At 54.8% G+C, this 16,616-nt stretch overlaps 1 protein-coding gene across 1 annotated transcript in view; it reads left to right on the plus strand.

Moving 5' to 3' along the window:
• Positions 1–16,616, plus strand: part of ITGA11 (integrin subunit alpha 11) — a 112,046-nt gene that overhangs the window by 77,206 nt on the left and 18,224 nt on the right. The window contains exons 11-18 of the mRNA XM_044230323.1: positions 1,066–1,210; positions 4,859–5,007; positions 8,235–8,375; positions 8,596–8,799; positions 9,527–9,657; positions 12,845–13,011; positions 14,279–14,421; positions 16,083–16,193. Of these exons, the coding sequence (XP_044086258.1) occupies positions 1,066–1,210; positions 4,859–5,007; positions 8,235–8,375; positions 8,596–8,799; positions 9,527–9,657; positions 12,845–13,011; positions 14,279–14,421; positions 16,083–16,193 (1,191 nt within the window). The remainder of the gene's footprint in view (positions 1–1,065; positions 1,211–4,858; positions 5,008–8,234; positions 8,376–8,595; positions 8,800–9,526; positions 9,658–12,844; positions 13,012–14,278; positions 14,422–16,082; positions 16,194–16,616) is intronic.

A 16,616-nucleotide genomic window follows, 5' to 3' on the forward strand; every position in this document is an offset into this window, starting at 1 on the left:
TTGGGCCTTCATTGTCCCTAGTCACTGCTCTTCCTCTTCTAAGTGCTTGCTGTTTGCCTTCCTGGGCCCACTAACTCTGTGGGTTGTTTAAGGAGGGGGGTGGTGATGGTGGGGTTGCAGAGGCAGCCCAGAGAGGGAGGGGGCCCAGTCCTCTGGGATGACCCCAGAGTCAGGAACTGGGAGCCTGCCTCTCAGGGAGCCAGAGCCCCCATCTTCCCATCCAAACACTGCAGCTAAAGACAAGTGTCCTTCCTCAGAACACGGGCTGTCACGGATGTGGCCCTGGCTTATCCATCCAGCCTCGTCAGAGTCACTCTGGCCCCTCATTCCATGCTCCACCCCATCAAACAGCTTCCAGCTCCTTAAAACCAAAGCCTCAAGACTTTCTCCAGCCTCAGGGCCTTTGCACACATGTCCCCTCCCTGTCCAAGTGTCCAGGCAAGCATTACGCATTCACAACGCTTTTCCTTACCCCCATTTCAATCTAACCTAAACCTCCCTGTGTTATTTACCTATAGCATTTATCACACTTTGTAACTATTATGCTTATTTGCACATTTCTTTAGTACTTGGAGCTTTACAAGGGCAGAGACAATATCCCAGCAATAAGCAAGTAGCTGGGACAAAGCAGACACTTGGTGAATTTTTACTGAAGAAATGAAAAAGTAAGATTTACACATAGGAAAGCAACTCAGACACCACAAAGGAATGTGGAAGGAGGCCAATTGAAGGGGCACGGTTTCAAGGAGCATCAAAAGGAGGGAGAGTGACAGGAGATTTCCTTCGGGGGTTTGAAGCCCAAAGAGGAACCAGAGGCTGGGTCCTAGAGGTGGAGTTTATTTCTAGAGCATTCCTTTGTTTGACCCATTTTGTGCAAAGGATGAGGTGGAAGGTTCTTGGCTCATTCAAAAGTCAAGAATCCTGGTGGAAGTTGTTAAATAATGAACACAGGAGAAGGGGCCTGAGGTGGCTGCCAGATGCTTCATTGCGTAGAAACCTTTCGCGGCTTCCCGCGAAAGGCCCCCGGGGGTCACGAGTTGATGTGTATCCCCTCCCCAATGTCAGGACGGGATTCTGCTGGGAGCCGTTGGCGCCTATGACTGGAACGGAGCCGTGCTGAAGGAGACCAGTGGCGGGAAGGTCATTCCTCTCCGAGAGTCCTACCTGAAGGAGTTCCCCGAGGAACTCAAGAACCATGGCGCATACCTAGGTAAGAGCCCGAGCGGGCGAGGAGGGACCAGCGGAACTGGCCCCACATGAGACGAGGGGCCTGTCTGTGACCATCCAGGCACAGGTCAGGGGCCATGGCCTCTTCAGCCTGGCATCCACCGCGCCCAGCATCGTGCCTGGCCCACAGTAGATTCTTTTTTTTTTTTTTTTAAGATTTTATTTATTTATTTGAAAGAGAGAGATCACAAGTAGGCAGAGAGGCAGGCAGAGAGAGAGAGAGAGAGAGGAAAGCAGGCTCTCCGCTCAGCGGAGAGCCCGATGCGGGACTCGATCCCAGGACCCTGGGATCATGACCTGAGCCAAAGGCAGCGGCTTAACCCACTGAGCCACCCAGGTGCCCCCCGCAGTAGATTCTTGAGAAACAGGTTGAATAAGTGACAAGCAATGCACCTGTACCTGAAATTCAGCTGATGCTTCTAGACGCTAGGTCAGGGGTTTCTGCATCTTTAAAGCTCACTGCCTTGACTGGGGTTTGACCCATTAAGCACTCCAGAAGTGGACATTAGAGAGAGCTACAAATTGTTGGACATTGGTGATAGGTCCCAGCTCTTAGGCCCTAACCCACTGAACACAGTCGCCTCCTGTTCTGGAAGAACCATGGGCCTGACCCTTGACGCTGAGGCTGCCAGGGAAGATTCCTTTCTGAAAGGGCAGAGCCAGAGCAAAGGGGAGCAGGGGATGAACGGCCGAGGGTCCCACTGTTTCTGAGCCAAGTCGGCTATCTTTGAAGTCACCCATCATTAATGCCTCCTCAGACCCCACTCCTTCATGAGCCTGGGCCACCCGGAGTTGGCATATCTGTCCACATGTCTGTCCTCTCCCTAATGCTCCATGTCATCCTCGCCTTTGTCACTCAGCTCTTCAGCCGCCCACCTTGCCTGTGACACTGTCCATGCGGTGGTCACCCCATTTTCCATCCGCAACTCTGGGACCCTGAGCTGACCACAGGACAGAAGCCTGGAATCAGGACTTGCCCAGGGAAATACAGAGGCATAGGTCCCTAGAAGTCCCCTAACACTACCTGGCCCACAGAGATTAAACCTGAACTGCATAGAGCGCCCTCCGGGCCCCGTGGTAAGCCGGACCCCGCCTCTGCCTTCCAGCCCCTTCTCAGCCAGCGCGGCAGAGACCAGGTGCACAGATACAAATTACAATGCAAGTGGGGCCAGAGTTCAGATGCAAGCACAGAAAAGGAGAGAGAGATTGGAGCCCTGTCTTGGCAAAGGCCCAAAGAGCAGAAGAGATGTCAGAAGAACGAAGGCTAGAGGCCACTTAACGCAGACCAGTCATGATGGCTCGTGCTCCTCCCTTGTGCTCAGCAGGGAGCTGAAAGTAGGGACACCAAGTAAGCGACAGTGGCTCAGTGGCCGTGAAGCCTTAACTATCAGGGACATAGCACCAGTGCCCTGGGCCCGAGTGAGTGGGACAGACACCGCCGGTGGTCGTAGTCCTGCCATCATGACAGTCGGGCCCCTGCTGCGTGTGCTGGGGCCTATACCAGGGCTCTGAGGCAGGAAGAGACTGAAAAAACCAAAAAGGTCCAAGAGAAGGAGGGAGATGCGGAAGGTGCCGGGTGGGTTCAGGACCTAGGGGATAGAGTGGTGAGGCTGGGGTGGAGAGGGGCAGCAAGAAAGGGCAGGCAGGCTGGGGCAGGCAGCGGCTGGAGGAGGCCTCAGATGCCAGGCTGAAGAGCTGGAGCTCTTTCGTGCTAGCGTAGGAAGATAGTGAAGCTCTCTGAGTGAGGAGCCTCTCTCTCCAGGCTCCCAAGAGCTGTCTTCCTCCTCCCAGGAGACCCTGGTAGGGGAGAGCCAGGCCGCAAAGCCCTTCTAAGGCCCCACCATCTTGCCTTACCCACAGTCACAGCCTTGGGCGGGAATCCTGACAGAGTGCCTTCTCTCTTCCTCCTCCCTCTGGGGCTCATCCATGAGTGTCTGGACTCTCTGGAAGATTCCTTCCTATGTGCCCCAAGGGAGAGGGCTTTTGGAGGAGGGAGACCGGGAGGCCGGGCTCTCTCCTCCATACAAGGAAGCTGTATGGACTTCTGGCCGTGGGTCTTCCCCCATCATCTTGTCAAGGCCTTCTGGGAGGTCGGTCCAGCTTTCAGGATGGCCCTGTCTGCCGGCCAAAGAACCCCACGGAAACTGAAGCCACAGCCAGCAGACTGTGGGAAGCAGGAAGTTCCCCTTGCTGCTTGCTGCTTTGAGAGGCGCCTGCTCCCAGGACATTAGACCCCCATGTCCCTCCCCTCACCACTGTCCCTCCTTCTGAGGAAGCCCAGAGCCGGAGGGCTAATTAAGAACATTTTCATTAGTGCCACTGGGGGCTCAAAAGAAGGCTTGGTGCGGTGCCTGGGTGACCCTCTTGGTTAAGTATCCGGTTCTTGATTTCGGCTAAGTCATGGTCTCAGAGTTGGGAGATCAAGCCCAGAGTCAGGCTCCATGCTGAGCGTGAAGATTCTCTCTCACCCCTCCCCCTCAAAAAGAGAAAACAAAAGCAAGCAAGCCATCGAGGGAGCTCAGCCGCTCTCCCTCAAGCTGACCCCAACTTTATGCTAATACACAGCCATATCAGCCTAGGCGATATCCTGCTTCGCTGACCTCTCAAGTCCCATTGCCCAGAATGCACCTTTAAGAGCCAAAAATGTTGTGTCTGTAACCAGGGTAGCTCACCCTACTGCATCTGTGCTCTGAGTCAACTCGTCTACACATCCTGCAGCCACTGTGTAAGCAACCAGTGGAACCGTAGTGGTGACCCCTCTCAAACACCCACATGCACACGCTCACGGCAGAAGGAGACATCCGTTTGCCAGAAACAGCCTGGGAACCACCAACAAAGGCATCTAAAAACTGGGGTCCAGTATCTGAGGTCATCTGGCAGAGAGTGGGGCTCTAGGCTCCGCACGCCTCCTGGGCCCTGTGGGTGCAGCCAGAGTCACAGCGATCGGGCAAAGCCAACCCGACAGCCCGGAGTGGTGGCCATCCCAGAAGATCCCCTGGTTTCCATTTCTTTCTCACTTGCCTAGCGTACCTGTGGGACTGGGACGAGCCTCAGGGCTCCTTCCTGCGAAGTTCTGGGGCTGCAGACATCCCTGGGACCCCATGTGGATGCCCCATGGAGCAGCTCCTTATACCCGGCAGCCAAGGCTCTAATTTCCCAAGAGCCACTTAGCTGAGGTTACAGGAATGAGGATGACACTGCTGGTACCTGAGAGGGACAACTGGGGGGCATCAAAAAAACAGAGCCAGCCCAATATGTAATAAAGCCCAGCTCAGACCCACCATCTCCCTCCTCCCTGCTCCCCCTTGCTCCTGGGACTCAGGACTCTGGGGAGGGAGGGGACATTCACGTTCTGGGTCAGCAGTGCCTTTTAGTAGCCCCCCGCTCCCCCTGCCACCCCGGCTTCCTTGGTGCCCTCCAGCCCGGAGTGGGGGGCCTGAGTTCCGCCTACCCTCCAAATCGCCATCCTGAGCCCCGCCTTTTCCAGCTGCCCCCTCCCAGTGGTACCTAGGAATCTCCACCTTGTGGTTTCACATCTGCTCAGCTGCCTGGACGTGTTCCCCAAGAGGGCCCGTCCTCAGGTACCCCCGAGGACCCAGGGCAGAGACCAGCCTGTTTCCTCCCGCGGCAGGGTACACAGTCACATCGGTCGTGTCCTCCAGGCAGGGGTGGGTGTACGTGGCTGGAGCACCCCGGTTCAACCACACGGGCAAAGCCATCCTTTTCACTATGCACAACAACAGAAGTCTCACCATCCACCAGGCGCTGCGGGGCGAGCAGGTAAGGAAGGGGGAGTCTGAGGGCAGGGCCGTGGTGGATGGGAACAGGGGAAAGACGGAGCTGCCGAGGACTCTGGAGCTCAGCAATTTGTCCTCGGAGGTTCTTCCCAGTTGGAGGGGTAGGAGGGGCATACACCTCCTTCCTACCAGCCTTGGAGCTGGACTGTCCCTTCCCCAGAAAGCCAGGCCCTGGTCCTTGCTGCAGCAAAGAGATCCTGGGAGAATTTGCTTGCCTCCGTTTCATGGACCTCGGGTCTCTGGTGCGAAACCTCTGCCCCTGCCTGCCAGCTTCTCTGGGTTCACATCCAGAGTTCAGGGTCAGAGGCAGCCTCCTGGCTCTGGCTTCTCAGCTCGGGCTGCTGGGGCCCCAGGCATCCTGAGGAACAGGCATGTCACTCCACACACCTTCACGCTGCCATCAGCGGAGGGCAGCAGCATACCCACCCAAAGTGAGGCCCCCTGGGGTCACCAGGACACCCCCAGCTTCTTTCCTGTCCTTGGAATGGGAATAATGCAGAATGCTACAGCCACCAACACCACGGCCCTGCCCAGGCTGCCGTGGGCAATGCGAGGTGTTGTTCTGAGTCTCGTGGGTCATGACTACCAGTTGCAAAACTATGATAAGAGTCACTAGAGGGGGAAAGACCAGAAAACAGGGTTCTGATCCAAGTCATTCCAAAAGCTGAGGAAGACAGTGGTCCTGAGAGGCCACAGAGCTTTTGCAAGGTTATACAATGGATTCAAGGCTGGGTCAGGGTTAGAACACAGGACTCTCTGAAACTCTCTGCCTTATGCTACCTCCTGACCCTTGATAACCTCAAAACTAGTGCACATGTGCACACGTGCACACAAGGGCAGACACACACACACACACACACACACGCACACACCCCACCTGGCAGCACTCAGCATCTGTGGTCCCCTGGGCCTGAGCTGGGCCCCAGCCAGGCCCTTACCATCATTCTCAGTTCGCCCTTGGCTCTGCAGGGCCAGGAACAGACCTGTCTCCTGCACCTTTTACTGCCCTTGTGAGGACAAGGTCCTCATGGGGTCTAACCTAAATCCCTCCAGCTGCAGGAGGCCATCGTTCCCGTCTCAAGGGCACTGGCAGACCAGCACCCTGCTCTGTCCCTGGGCCTCCATGCCGCCTTGCCCACACTCTGCCTGGGGCAGGCTCTTCTGGGAATCCAAAGCTAGACCTTGAGAGCTGGAGGGAATTTGCTGATGAATTTATGACATTTTTACTGCCCGGTTCCTCCTCCAACATCCGAACGAGAAACCGCAGTGCTGAAGGCAGCTAAATTAAGTAGATTCCAAATCTCTGTGACCCACATAGCTGAGGCCACATATTTAGACAAAAGACTCCTTCCCTCCTCCCTTACTTGCTCTCTGTCTGCCTCTTAATCACCTTAGGTAAGGATAGCTCTTTCCGCACCCACCCCCGGGCTGAGATTTCCGTTTTCCTCTTTTCTGTGTTTCTATCTCATTCCTCAGTTAAAAGCTTTTAATACTTGCAGATAGATTTCTCCTGAAGGCACCCCAAGCCAGGAGGCGGCTGGGGGAGGGAGTGTCACTGGCTTGGGTATCAGACCGGAGTTTCAACCCATTTCGGCTGTAGCCAGCCTCTGACCTTGGCCAAGTGACTCAAATTCACTGAGCTTCATTCAGTTCGTTCCCTGTGAAATGAGGGCAGTGATCTCTCCTAAGGTAGCAAGGGGCTCACACAAGCCAACTGAGGCCATAAAGTGTGTCACATGGGGCTTGTCCATGGAAAGGGCTTCTTTATCCTTCCCCAGTGGCCCACTGGTCCAAAAAATATTTATTATATTTATTATATTTTGATCATACCCAGGCCTGAAGGGGACACAGCAGGCACAGTGCCCACTCTCCGTGGGGGGAGCAGGTGCTGGTATGGGGCTGCAGGGAGCATCGAGGAGGGGTACCCATCTCAGGCAGGGCAGGGCAGGGCGGGAGTCTAACAGGAAGCAACCTGAGGATGATAGACATTATCAGGCAGGAAGAAGGGGAGAGGAGGGCAGACAAGAGAAAAGTATGTACAGAGGGAAGCCTGGAACCCAGCCAGGGCCTCGGGCTTTGGAGAAATCAATGGGAATGTCCAGAGAGAGTGTGGGAGCCTGGGGCGGGTGACAGGCGGACACAGAGGCTAGTGGGGGACGGAGGCAGGTCCAATAGGGTCAGGCTGAAGAATTTGGACATCCCCCCCACACCCTCTTCGAGAGCAAGGGAGTGGTGCGGTCAGCTACTAGAGGCCACTCTGGCTGCCCATGGGTGTGGACTGGAGGGTGAGGCAGGGTGTCCTTTGGGAGACGCCTCACCTGGGGAAGAAGCCTCAGAGGAGGGAAGTAAGCAGACTCAGGACAAGTCTGGTGCACACCAGGAAGGGCTGCTCGTGGGAGAGGTGGCAGTGGGACCATGAAGGACCCTCAGGTTTCAGACTGAACAAGTGGTTGGCACCCTCAGTGAAGTGGGGGGCATGGCACCCGACGGGGGAGAGGAGCATAGTGAGTGCTCAAATGCTAAAAAGAAACCGCAGTTCCCCATCCGAGGTGCTAATCCCAAAGTTCTTGGTAACGTTAAACATTGAAACGAGCCAAATGTCCCACAAGAGGATTGATTATGCTCGCGTGGCCCGTGTGTGGTTTGGAATATCACAGAACCACCGACGACCAGCTTGTAGGAAAAAATATAACCCATCAGGAAGACACTGTTCATGATCCACTGCTTGATTTAAAAAAACAAGCTATACATATATTACGATCCTCGATTTTACAAGTAAAACCGTGTACACACACACAAACAAGCTCCACACACCCTGGACAAAACAGACTGGACGAAAATGCGCTCAGACATTCACGGGAGTTCCCATAGGACGTTGGGACAATGGGTGACTTTTATCTTCTTGTTCATACTGTTTTCTGATTTTGCTCATTTTTGTCACAAGACTGTGTTGCTCACCAACAGAACAAATGGTAATCAAGACAATTTACCAATGGAAAGAAAGAAGGGGGGAGGGGTGGATGACAGAAGGAGAAAAGAGGGCAAGGTGGGACCAGGTGAAAACAGGTGAGTCCGTACATGGGAGAGAAGGGGAGTGGGGTGTGAGAAGGGGAGGACCTTCCTCTTTGCTCACCCTGATTCTGAGGGGAAGGGTGTCCCCGGCTCCCCGCACATTCCAGCCTACTGCCCTTTCCCATCCCTGTGCTCTAGATAGGCTCTTACTACGGGAGTGAGATCACCTCGGTGGACACCGACGGCGATGGGATGACCGATGTCCTGCTGGTGGGCGCCCCCATGTACTTCAGTGAAGGCCGAGAGCAAGGCCGAGTGTACGTCTACAACCTGAGACAGGTACTGGGGCGGGGGAGGGGCGCCTCACCCCAGCTTTCACTTGGGAGTCCATGGGGGAAACAGGGCTACCCCAGAGAGGCCAGCATCCGCCCGCCGCAGAGCCAGGCGGGGGACAGCAGGACCCTCCTCTGTCACCGCGCTTAAGGAAGCCAGAAAGGGGAACTCCAGGGGGGAAATGGGGTGGAGACAGGCTGAGCCTTGTCCCACCCTGGTGTTGCAGAACCGGTTTGTTTATAACGGGACGCTGAAGGATTCCTGCAACTACCAGAATGCCCGATTCGGCTCCTCCATCGCCTCCGTTCGGGACCTCAATCAGGACTCCTACAACGACGTGGTGGTGGGAGCCCCTCTGGAGGACAACCACAGAGGAGCCATCTACATCTTCCATGGCTTCCAAGCCAGCCTCCTGAAGACCCCGAAGCAGGTAAGACCAGGGGTCCTGGCCGCTGGGGCTGGGGCATCCCGTGCGGGGATCTCTTCTGTGTCCTCCAGCAGGAAAGGATTCCAGTCTGTCCTAGCTCTACTTGCCTCGAGTCGGGATTTTGAAATGGGTGCTTTTGTCTTCGGGATGGGTGACTTTACCATCACCCCTGTGGGCACCCTCTCCCTGCTTGACTTTGTCTCCCCGCAACAATGAAACCCCCGGGGACCAGAACCTCCCTACAGCCCCTCACCCACCCTACACAAACACGCATGCGGTTGATGTGAGTGGAGAATTCCCATGTGGGCTTGCTCTTCTCTGGAAATGCTGCAGGTTGGAAACCCTGCTTCCCTCAAGAGGGACCCATCTCAGGTCCCATGCTCTTGGGGGTCATCGTTTTTGCATACATATTTTCTTGTAAGGGGGTCTAATACACCATGGTCAGACATGCGACCGGGGTCTGCCAAGGAACACGGACTTACCCTTAATGACGATCCCTTTTAAGACACAATTTCTTAATCTGAAAGGATGACTGGAGGGTTGGTGCCATCACAAACCAGGAGAGGAGATAACTTTGGGCTGGGAAAGTTTCCCAATGGTTCCAATGGTTCCAAATGGGCTCTCTCCAATGCTCCCAATCGTAGCTTCCCTGAGGGTGACCTGCCCCCCTCCCCCCCCCACCCCGTGCTAACAATGCCAATCTCCAACTTTCTCCTCCTACGCCCTGCAGAGAATCGCTGCCTCTGACCTGACTCTGGGCCTCCAGTATTTTGGCTGCAGCATCCATGGGCAGCTGGACCTCAACGAGGATGGGCTCGTCGACCTGGCGGTGGGCTCCCTGGGCAACGCTGTCATTTTGTGGTTGGTTCTTCTGCTTCTCTTGGCTCTCGGGCTCTTCTGAGAGTCATGATGAACACCGGGTTTTAGAGATAAGGCTTTAGGACCTTTTTCCCTTTCTTCAATCATTGTCAACCCAACCCACCTTGTTCTTGTCCTCTCGTGATGACACATTTCCTTTCCGTGGAATCACTCGCACGTGGCTTTGGAGTCCAAATCCCTCTTCCCAAGAGCATTCTAAGATTTTAGAGCAATCTGGTGTCCAAAAGTCCCTCTTAGAATTTGGCCTAAAAGCTCTGGCTGTTAGGGCATTTCTTCCGCTTCAGCTTTTTAAGCTCCTTAAAGAGTCAGGCTGAGGATATTCTTCTCGGCCGGATGGATCCTCCTTCTCCCCAAGTGTGGCAGAATGTTCCTGCCATACAGGGATCTCTGTCCCCTAAACCCCTCAGGGCTCCTCGTTCTCTTTTTCAGGGCCTCATCTCTGTACCATCCCATCAGATCTTTGCCATATATCTGCATGCAGGGGTTTTCTTTACAATTAAAGTCTATAGCCCTTAAAAAAAAAAAAAGCTTTGTAAAAGTCACTGTATTTTACTATGGGATGTGTTGGCTACTTTTTAAGCCAAAAACTATTTAACTTTTCATGTATGTTGATGAGCTATTTTTTATTATAAATCCAATAACTTAAAGAAACATGATAAAATAACAAAAATCATTCAGGGTTTCATCAGCGTAACGTTACCGCTATTAGCATTGGGTTTTTTTTCTCCCCCCTACCAATCTTTTCCCCCCCGCAGGTAAGTTTATATAAGCACAGTCGTATTTTTCATACGACTTTAAAAAGGCATGAAACCAAAGTGTCCCACGACCTCACAGGGAAAACGAAGGAGTGGACATGCTCGCAGGGTCAAAAACATCACAGCGCAGTTGGGAGATGCCTTAGCCCGGGTTCCCTAGAAAACAGAGCCCAAGACTGGAGTTCATGTGTAACCCCCCAGGAGGAGCCTGGGCCCTGAGGCAGAGATGGGGGCAGGGGTGCTGGAGGGAAAAAGAAGAACAGTGTGAGTGGGGGCCTCCCTGAGCCAGCCAGGCTTGCTTCACCTTCACACTGCTGCTTGCTGCCTGGATCTCCTGCAAGGCGGGACACACCCCAGCTTCTTGCAACAGACCATTGTAGGGGAAGAGGGAGAGCAGTGTGTCTGGGGAGTCCCTCTATCTCCTGTGGTGTCCCCAGGCCTCTAAAGGCAGGGCTGGGCTACCACCACACACTGGGGCCTCGGCCTCGCTCTGAAAGTGTGCTGTGTATGTAGGGGCTCGTGGATCTTTGGAGGTGACAGCGGCAAGAGCAGCGTGGGTGGGAAAGGTATTCCAGATGTCGGTTTCAACAGCCAGGAAGCAAGACAGCTGCTCAGGATCCAGGGTACGAGGTAGACATGGCCTAACGGGTCAGTAGGGTGACACAGAAACTGGGTCCTTTACAGGAAAGAAGAGACACACCCCCACACCCCCAAAAGGATCACTTTGGCACAAAGGACCCATTCAAGCTCTAGATTTTGAGGTCTCAACCTAAGTGCTACCTTAGTGTGTGATGAAATTGTGGGCCAGAACCCTCCAGAAGGGTTCTGTGCTCAAACCCCATGCATCTCAAACTGCCCCATTGCAATCGGGTGCAGAATTTTTCTCCTTTTTTCCCCCTTTGTTTTTATTTGAGTATAGGTGATGTTCATGTTCTGTTAGTTTCGTAGAGCAGGGTGATTCAACAGGTTTATACGTTAACTGTAGCTTCCATCTGTCACCATATGCTGTTTCAGTATCACTGACTCTGTCCTTTATGCGGTGCCTTCCATTCCCAGATTTCCACATTCCACAGCTGGAAGCGGGTACCCCCACACACACGCACACCCCGACACACTTTTTGCCCATCCTCCCACCCCTTCCTCTCTGGGAATCTTGTTCTCTGTGTTTATAGGTCTGATTCTGCTTTCTGTTTGTTTATTCATTTATTTTGGTTTTTAGATTTTTTTTTTTAGGTTTTTTAAGATTTTAGATTTTTTTCACAAATAAGTAAAATCATATGGTATTTGTCTTTCTCTGTCTGACTCATTTCACTTAGCATCATACCCTTTAGGTCCACCCATGTTGAGCCACACTGGGGAGATTTGCAAAGGCTCGTAGCCCAGGCTTTACCCTGACCACTTAACCCAGAATTTCTAGGCAGCCAAGTTTGAGAACCACCGATAGAAGCTATTATGCTTACACAGCTCTCTACACTGTCAAAGGGCCCCCCTCACTGACCTCCTTTGATTCCCACATCCTCCTCAGAGAGATCTTGGGATCTGCCCAAGGGCCCTGAGGAACCAGTGGAGCTGAGACTCAGATCCGAGACCCCACACAGAGCAGGTAGGAGGCACCAGCCCCCTCACACAGGGAGCAAAACATCAGGACAGATATCAGTGTGAAAATCTGGACACATTCTAAATCGTACTACACCTGCTTCTTCTTATATAAAAGCATGGTTTGGAGTGGCAGTACACTTCCTTCTCTGATTCTGTTTTTCTTACACCCGTAGAAGAATAAATTTGCATGGGGTGGTGTCGGGTGGATAGGTGGGGAATCTCCAGGACACATTACAATCCCCAGGGAGCTTCAACACCTTGCTCTTCCAAGGATGGTCCCGGACCAAGAGCGAGCATCTCACTGAGGGCTTATTGGAAATGCAGCATCTGTGCCCACCTATGGGCTCAGGGTCTGCATTTTAAAGATCTGCTTCCGCCCATCCCCTCCCCCTGCCCCATGGCCCCAGAGACGTGCAAACATTAACATTTGAGAAGCACGGCCTTCAGACAGGTGGATGCCAATTCTGATTTGATTTGACCTGGAGGGCAAACCGGGCATCGGGATTTTTTAAAACTCTCCCCATTATTCTAATGAATGTCCAGGGATGGAATGGGGAGACACAAGGAGGTCGGTGTGGTCTGCAGCGGGTACAGCCTCGAGGACATAATGAAGGGCTGGACTTTGGGGCTGCCCTCTACCCACCTGGCACTTTTTTGCCCTATAGTGTAATATCTGGGGCCCCTCTCTGCCCTCCCCTAAAGGTCTGCAGATTCCATTTCCATCTACAGGACCCCCTTTCTTCCCCTCCCCCATCTCTGGGGCCCCTGGGGCAGTGGAGCGCCCCACCCCCCAGCTACTCGTTCTTCCACTCCAGGTCCCGCCCGGTGGTTCAGATCAATGCCAGTCTCCACTTCGAGCCGTCCAAGATCAACATCTTCCACAGGGACTGCAAACGCAGTGGCAGGGACGCCACCTGCCTGGCCGCCTTCCTCTGCTTCACGCCTGTCTTCCTGGCACCCCATTTCGAAACAGACGCAGTCGGTAAACCACCTCCCACCCCACCCAGCCCCGAGCCCCAGTCTCCCCATGGACTTTGGCATTGCTCTGCTTCAAAACCTGGGCTTCTGCTGAAATGGGCTTTAAGGGCCGGGTCGCACCTTGATGACTGCACTTACTGATCTAATTCCAAGGAGCCAAAAGGGAACAGCATGCCGGGGTGAGGGTGGCCGTGAGCCGCTGTGACCAACAAGAGAGAGGCCTGGGGAAGAATAGTTGGGGTGCGAAGTTTCCATTGGAACAAGGAACTGGGAGCTGTGGAGCATACTGGGCAGCCTGGAATCAGAGGAAGTGTCCGATCCAGGAGAGGGAGCAGGATAAGGGAGGGTCAGACAGACGCAGCCCCCAGGCGCCGCGGTAATGGCTCAGAGTGGGCTCATGGCTGCGGTAGGACGTGTCCTTCAGAAGATCATCCCTTCCACCCCAGGAGGCAGCCCTGGGCCCATTCGGCCCCACAAAGTGATGACTGCAGGTTCTGGGACCAGACTGGGCCCTGGGGCAGGAAACTGCAATTTCCAAATTTTTTTAGTCAAGGAGCAGAGCCCACCTGAGGGGTGGGGGTGGGAGTGGGAGAGAGAAAAAGGCCAGTCTGGGCGGCTGTGGTCGTCTTTCCCTTCTACCTGAAAAAAGAGAAAGGTGCCAGAACCTGGCACACCTAGAGGGCTGGCGGGGGTCCAGGCAAAGGGACGAAGCCTTTCCTGGTTGTAGCAAAAGATCAGCCCCATTGAAGGCAAGGAGGCTGCAGGCCTTACATCCCAGAATGGAGTCTTGGGTTCGAGGAGCCGCGGGGAGGGAACTGTGGCTTGTGGAGGCTCTGAGCCAGGCCTGACAGGAAAACCCGGGAAAGTGAAGGAAAGGAGAGCTGGGGAGACCTAGCCCTCCAGCGGGGGCTCAAATGAGGGCAACACCCTGGCCCCTCAACCTATCTCCTCTCCCACCATGTTCCTTTCTCCTGTATTTCTTCCTCTTTCTCTCTCCCTTCGCGGTCAGGACCCTCTTCACCCCTCCTGCTTCTGCCTCTCTTCTCTTCGGCTCCTTCTTTTTCTCCTTTCTCACTGCCTCACTTGCGCTCTGCATGGGAGTTTCCCACCTATACTAGGCCTCTCGAGGGGAGAAGAGCAGTTTTCCCAGACCAGCCTAGAGGGCTTCCTGGAGGAGTCTGGCTTTCAGGAGGCTCTCTTAGAAGACGGGCCAAGAGTCTTGGATGGACCCGTGGCTCCACCTTCCTGCTTTTGCCCTCTCCCTCCTGCAGGCATCAGGTACAATGCTACCATGGATGAGAGACGATACGCCCCACGGGCCCACCTTGACGAGGGCGGGGACCGGTACACCAACAGAGCTCTCCTGCTCTACTCGGGCCAGGAACACTGTGAGCGGATCAACTTCCATGTCCTGGTGAGCTTGACACCCAGCAGCCCCACCAGCCGGGAGCAAGCTCCCACAGGAAGGGCCACAGAGCTGGAGGAGGAATTGCCACGGGAGAGCTAGAGAGCTCAGTGGGCACCAGGCTGGTTCCGAGTCCCCAGCAGACCTCAGGAGGCCCGGCCAGGGTGCAGGGTCCTGGACCTCGGCCACGCCATACTCACGCCCCAGAAAAAGGCTACTGAGACACGGTATCCTGTGGTACCCTCTCCGAACTCCCTTCTTCCCCAGCACTCAGATGCCCGCTGTTCCTTTAGCAGGGGGGAGATCTGAGGCGGAAGGTGGGCTCGGTGAGGTCTCACAGAGGAAACAGGGGTCAGCCGGCAGGGGCCGTGGTTGGAGGGGATGGAAGCAGACGTTGGCTAAAGTGGAGGTAAGATAGGCCCTTGGTGGGGGCGAGCCAGGAGAAGGAACTGACTGTGGCCCGCCTGGCAGAGGTGGAGAAGCAGCAGGGGCCTGGTGCCTGGTTTCATGGATAAGGAAGAGATGAGAAGTTTGCCCCATCAGAAACTCCAGATACCTAGGCCACAGCTCTGGCCTTGGAGACACAAGCAGGGAGCACTCAGAACCCCCTCCTGCCCCCTGTAGTTCAAAGGCCAAAAGTCAGAAAAATGAACAGATGTGGGAAGTCCTCCTGTCAGTTAACATGGGGTCCCCTCTGATGTGTTCGTGTACCGGTTCTCAAAGTGTGGTCCCCCAGACCAGCAGCAGCAGCCCCATCACATGGGAACTTGTTAGAAATGCGTGGTTTCTTTCTTTCTTTCTTTCTTTCTTTCTTTCTTTCTTTCTTTCTTTCTTTCAGATTTTATTCATTTGAGAAAGAAAGAGAGAGGGCACAAGCATGAGGGGCAGGGCAGAGGAAGAGGGAGAAGGAAACTCCCCACTGAGCAGGGAGTCCCCCATGGGGCTCAATCCCAGGACCCCAGAATCATGACCTGAACCGAAGGTAGACACCCAACCAACTGAGCCACCCAGGTGCCCCAGAAATGCATGTTTTCAAGCCCCACACCAGACCCACCAAATCAAGAGTTCTGGGGGTGGCCTCAGGCCTCAGTGTGTTGCCCGGCTCCCCTCAGGAGCCTGACACAAGTTCAAGTTGGAGAGCCACTGCCTTGCTACAAAGAAGCCAGTCACGTCAGGATTCAGGTTCCATGGGGGAGGTTTTGTAGGCATTTCCAAGCGTCCCCTTCTTGACCCTTCGCACCTGGACCCAGCCGAACAGCCCCTGTTTTGATCACACATTTGTTCATTCATTGACTCGGCACGCCCATGAACCCTGTCACAGTGCTGCGGCTGGGCCCCAGGCTCCTGAAGAAGGGAGAGGCCAGCACACAGAGATAGTTCAAATGCCATGCGAAAAGAAGTGGGCTGTGCACACGGGATGGTGGGGGCTGCCTGGGCCCCCAGAGGCCAAGGCACCAGGGGACGGGTGCCCAGCCTTGGAGGCTGAGTGGGGGCTTGCTGAACCTCCAGCCACCCAGCGTGCTTCTCCATCCTGGCCTCACCCTGATGCTGGCAGGGAGGCTGCCCACCCCCCCAATCGCCTGCAGGACGTAGCAGTTTTCTCTCATGGTCCTGGCCCAGAAACAGGTGCTCCATGCCCTCTCACCCCGTCCTCATTTCCTTCCACACAGGACACCGCTGACTACGTGAAACCAGTGACCTTCTGGGTAGAGTACTCCCTGGAGGATCCCGACCACGGCCCCGTGCTGGACGACGGCTGGCCCTCCACCCTCCGAGTCTCGGTACATCCCTGCATACAGGGCACACAACCTGGGCGCTCCATTCCCCACCCCCACCTCCTCCTCAAAGCCCAGATCCAGAGGGCCCCAGGTACTCCTTCCCCTACCGCTGGGAACACACTGAGGGAAAGGATGGGGCCTTTCCTGTTCAAGGATCCCCCGTATCTCCAGCACAGGGGAGACCTAGAGGGTCCTGGAGAATCACAGAACCAGAAGAGATCTTAGGGCTCGATCACCTGCTTCCCTCAGGAGCCGGTGAGGACACTGGGGCCCAGAGCATGGGAGTCAGCCACCCAGAGCCTGCCCTGCAGCTGGGGTCTGTCCCCCTCAACCACAGTTCCTGATCCCTGGCTCTAGCGGCATCGGAACTTTCTGGTATAGAACACTCACATGCTCCTCCCACCTGCAATTCACGGTTTATTTCTG

The sequence above is a fragment of the Neovison vison genome, chromosome 13, assembly GCF_020171115.1.
Source record: "Neovison vison isolate M4711 chromosome 13, ASM_NN_V1, whole genome shotgun sequence".
Taxonomy (NCBI): domain Eukaryota; kingdom Metazoa; phylum Chordata; class Mammalia; order Carnivora; family Mustelidae; genus Neogale; species Neogale vison.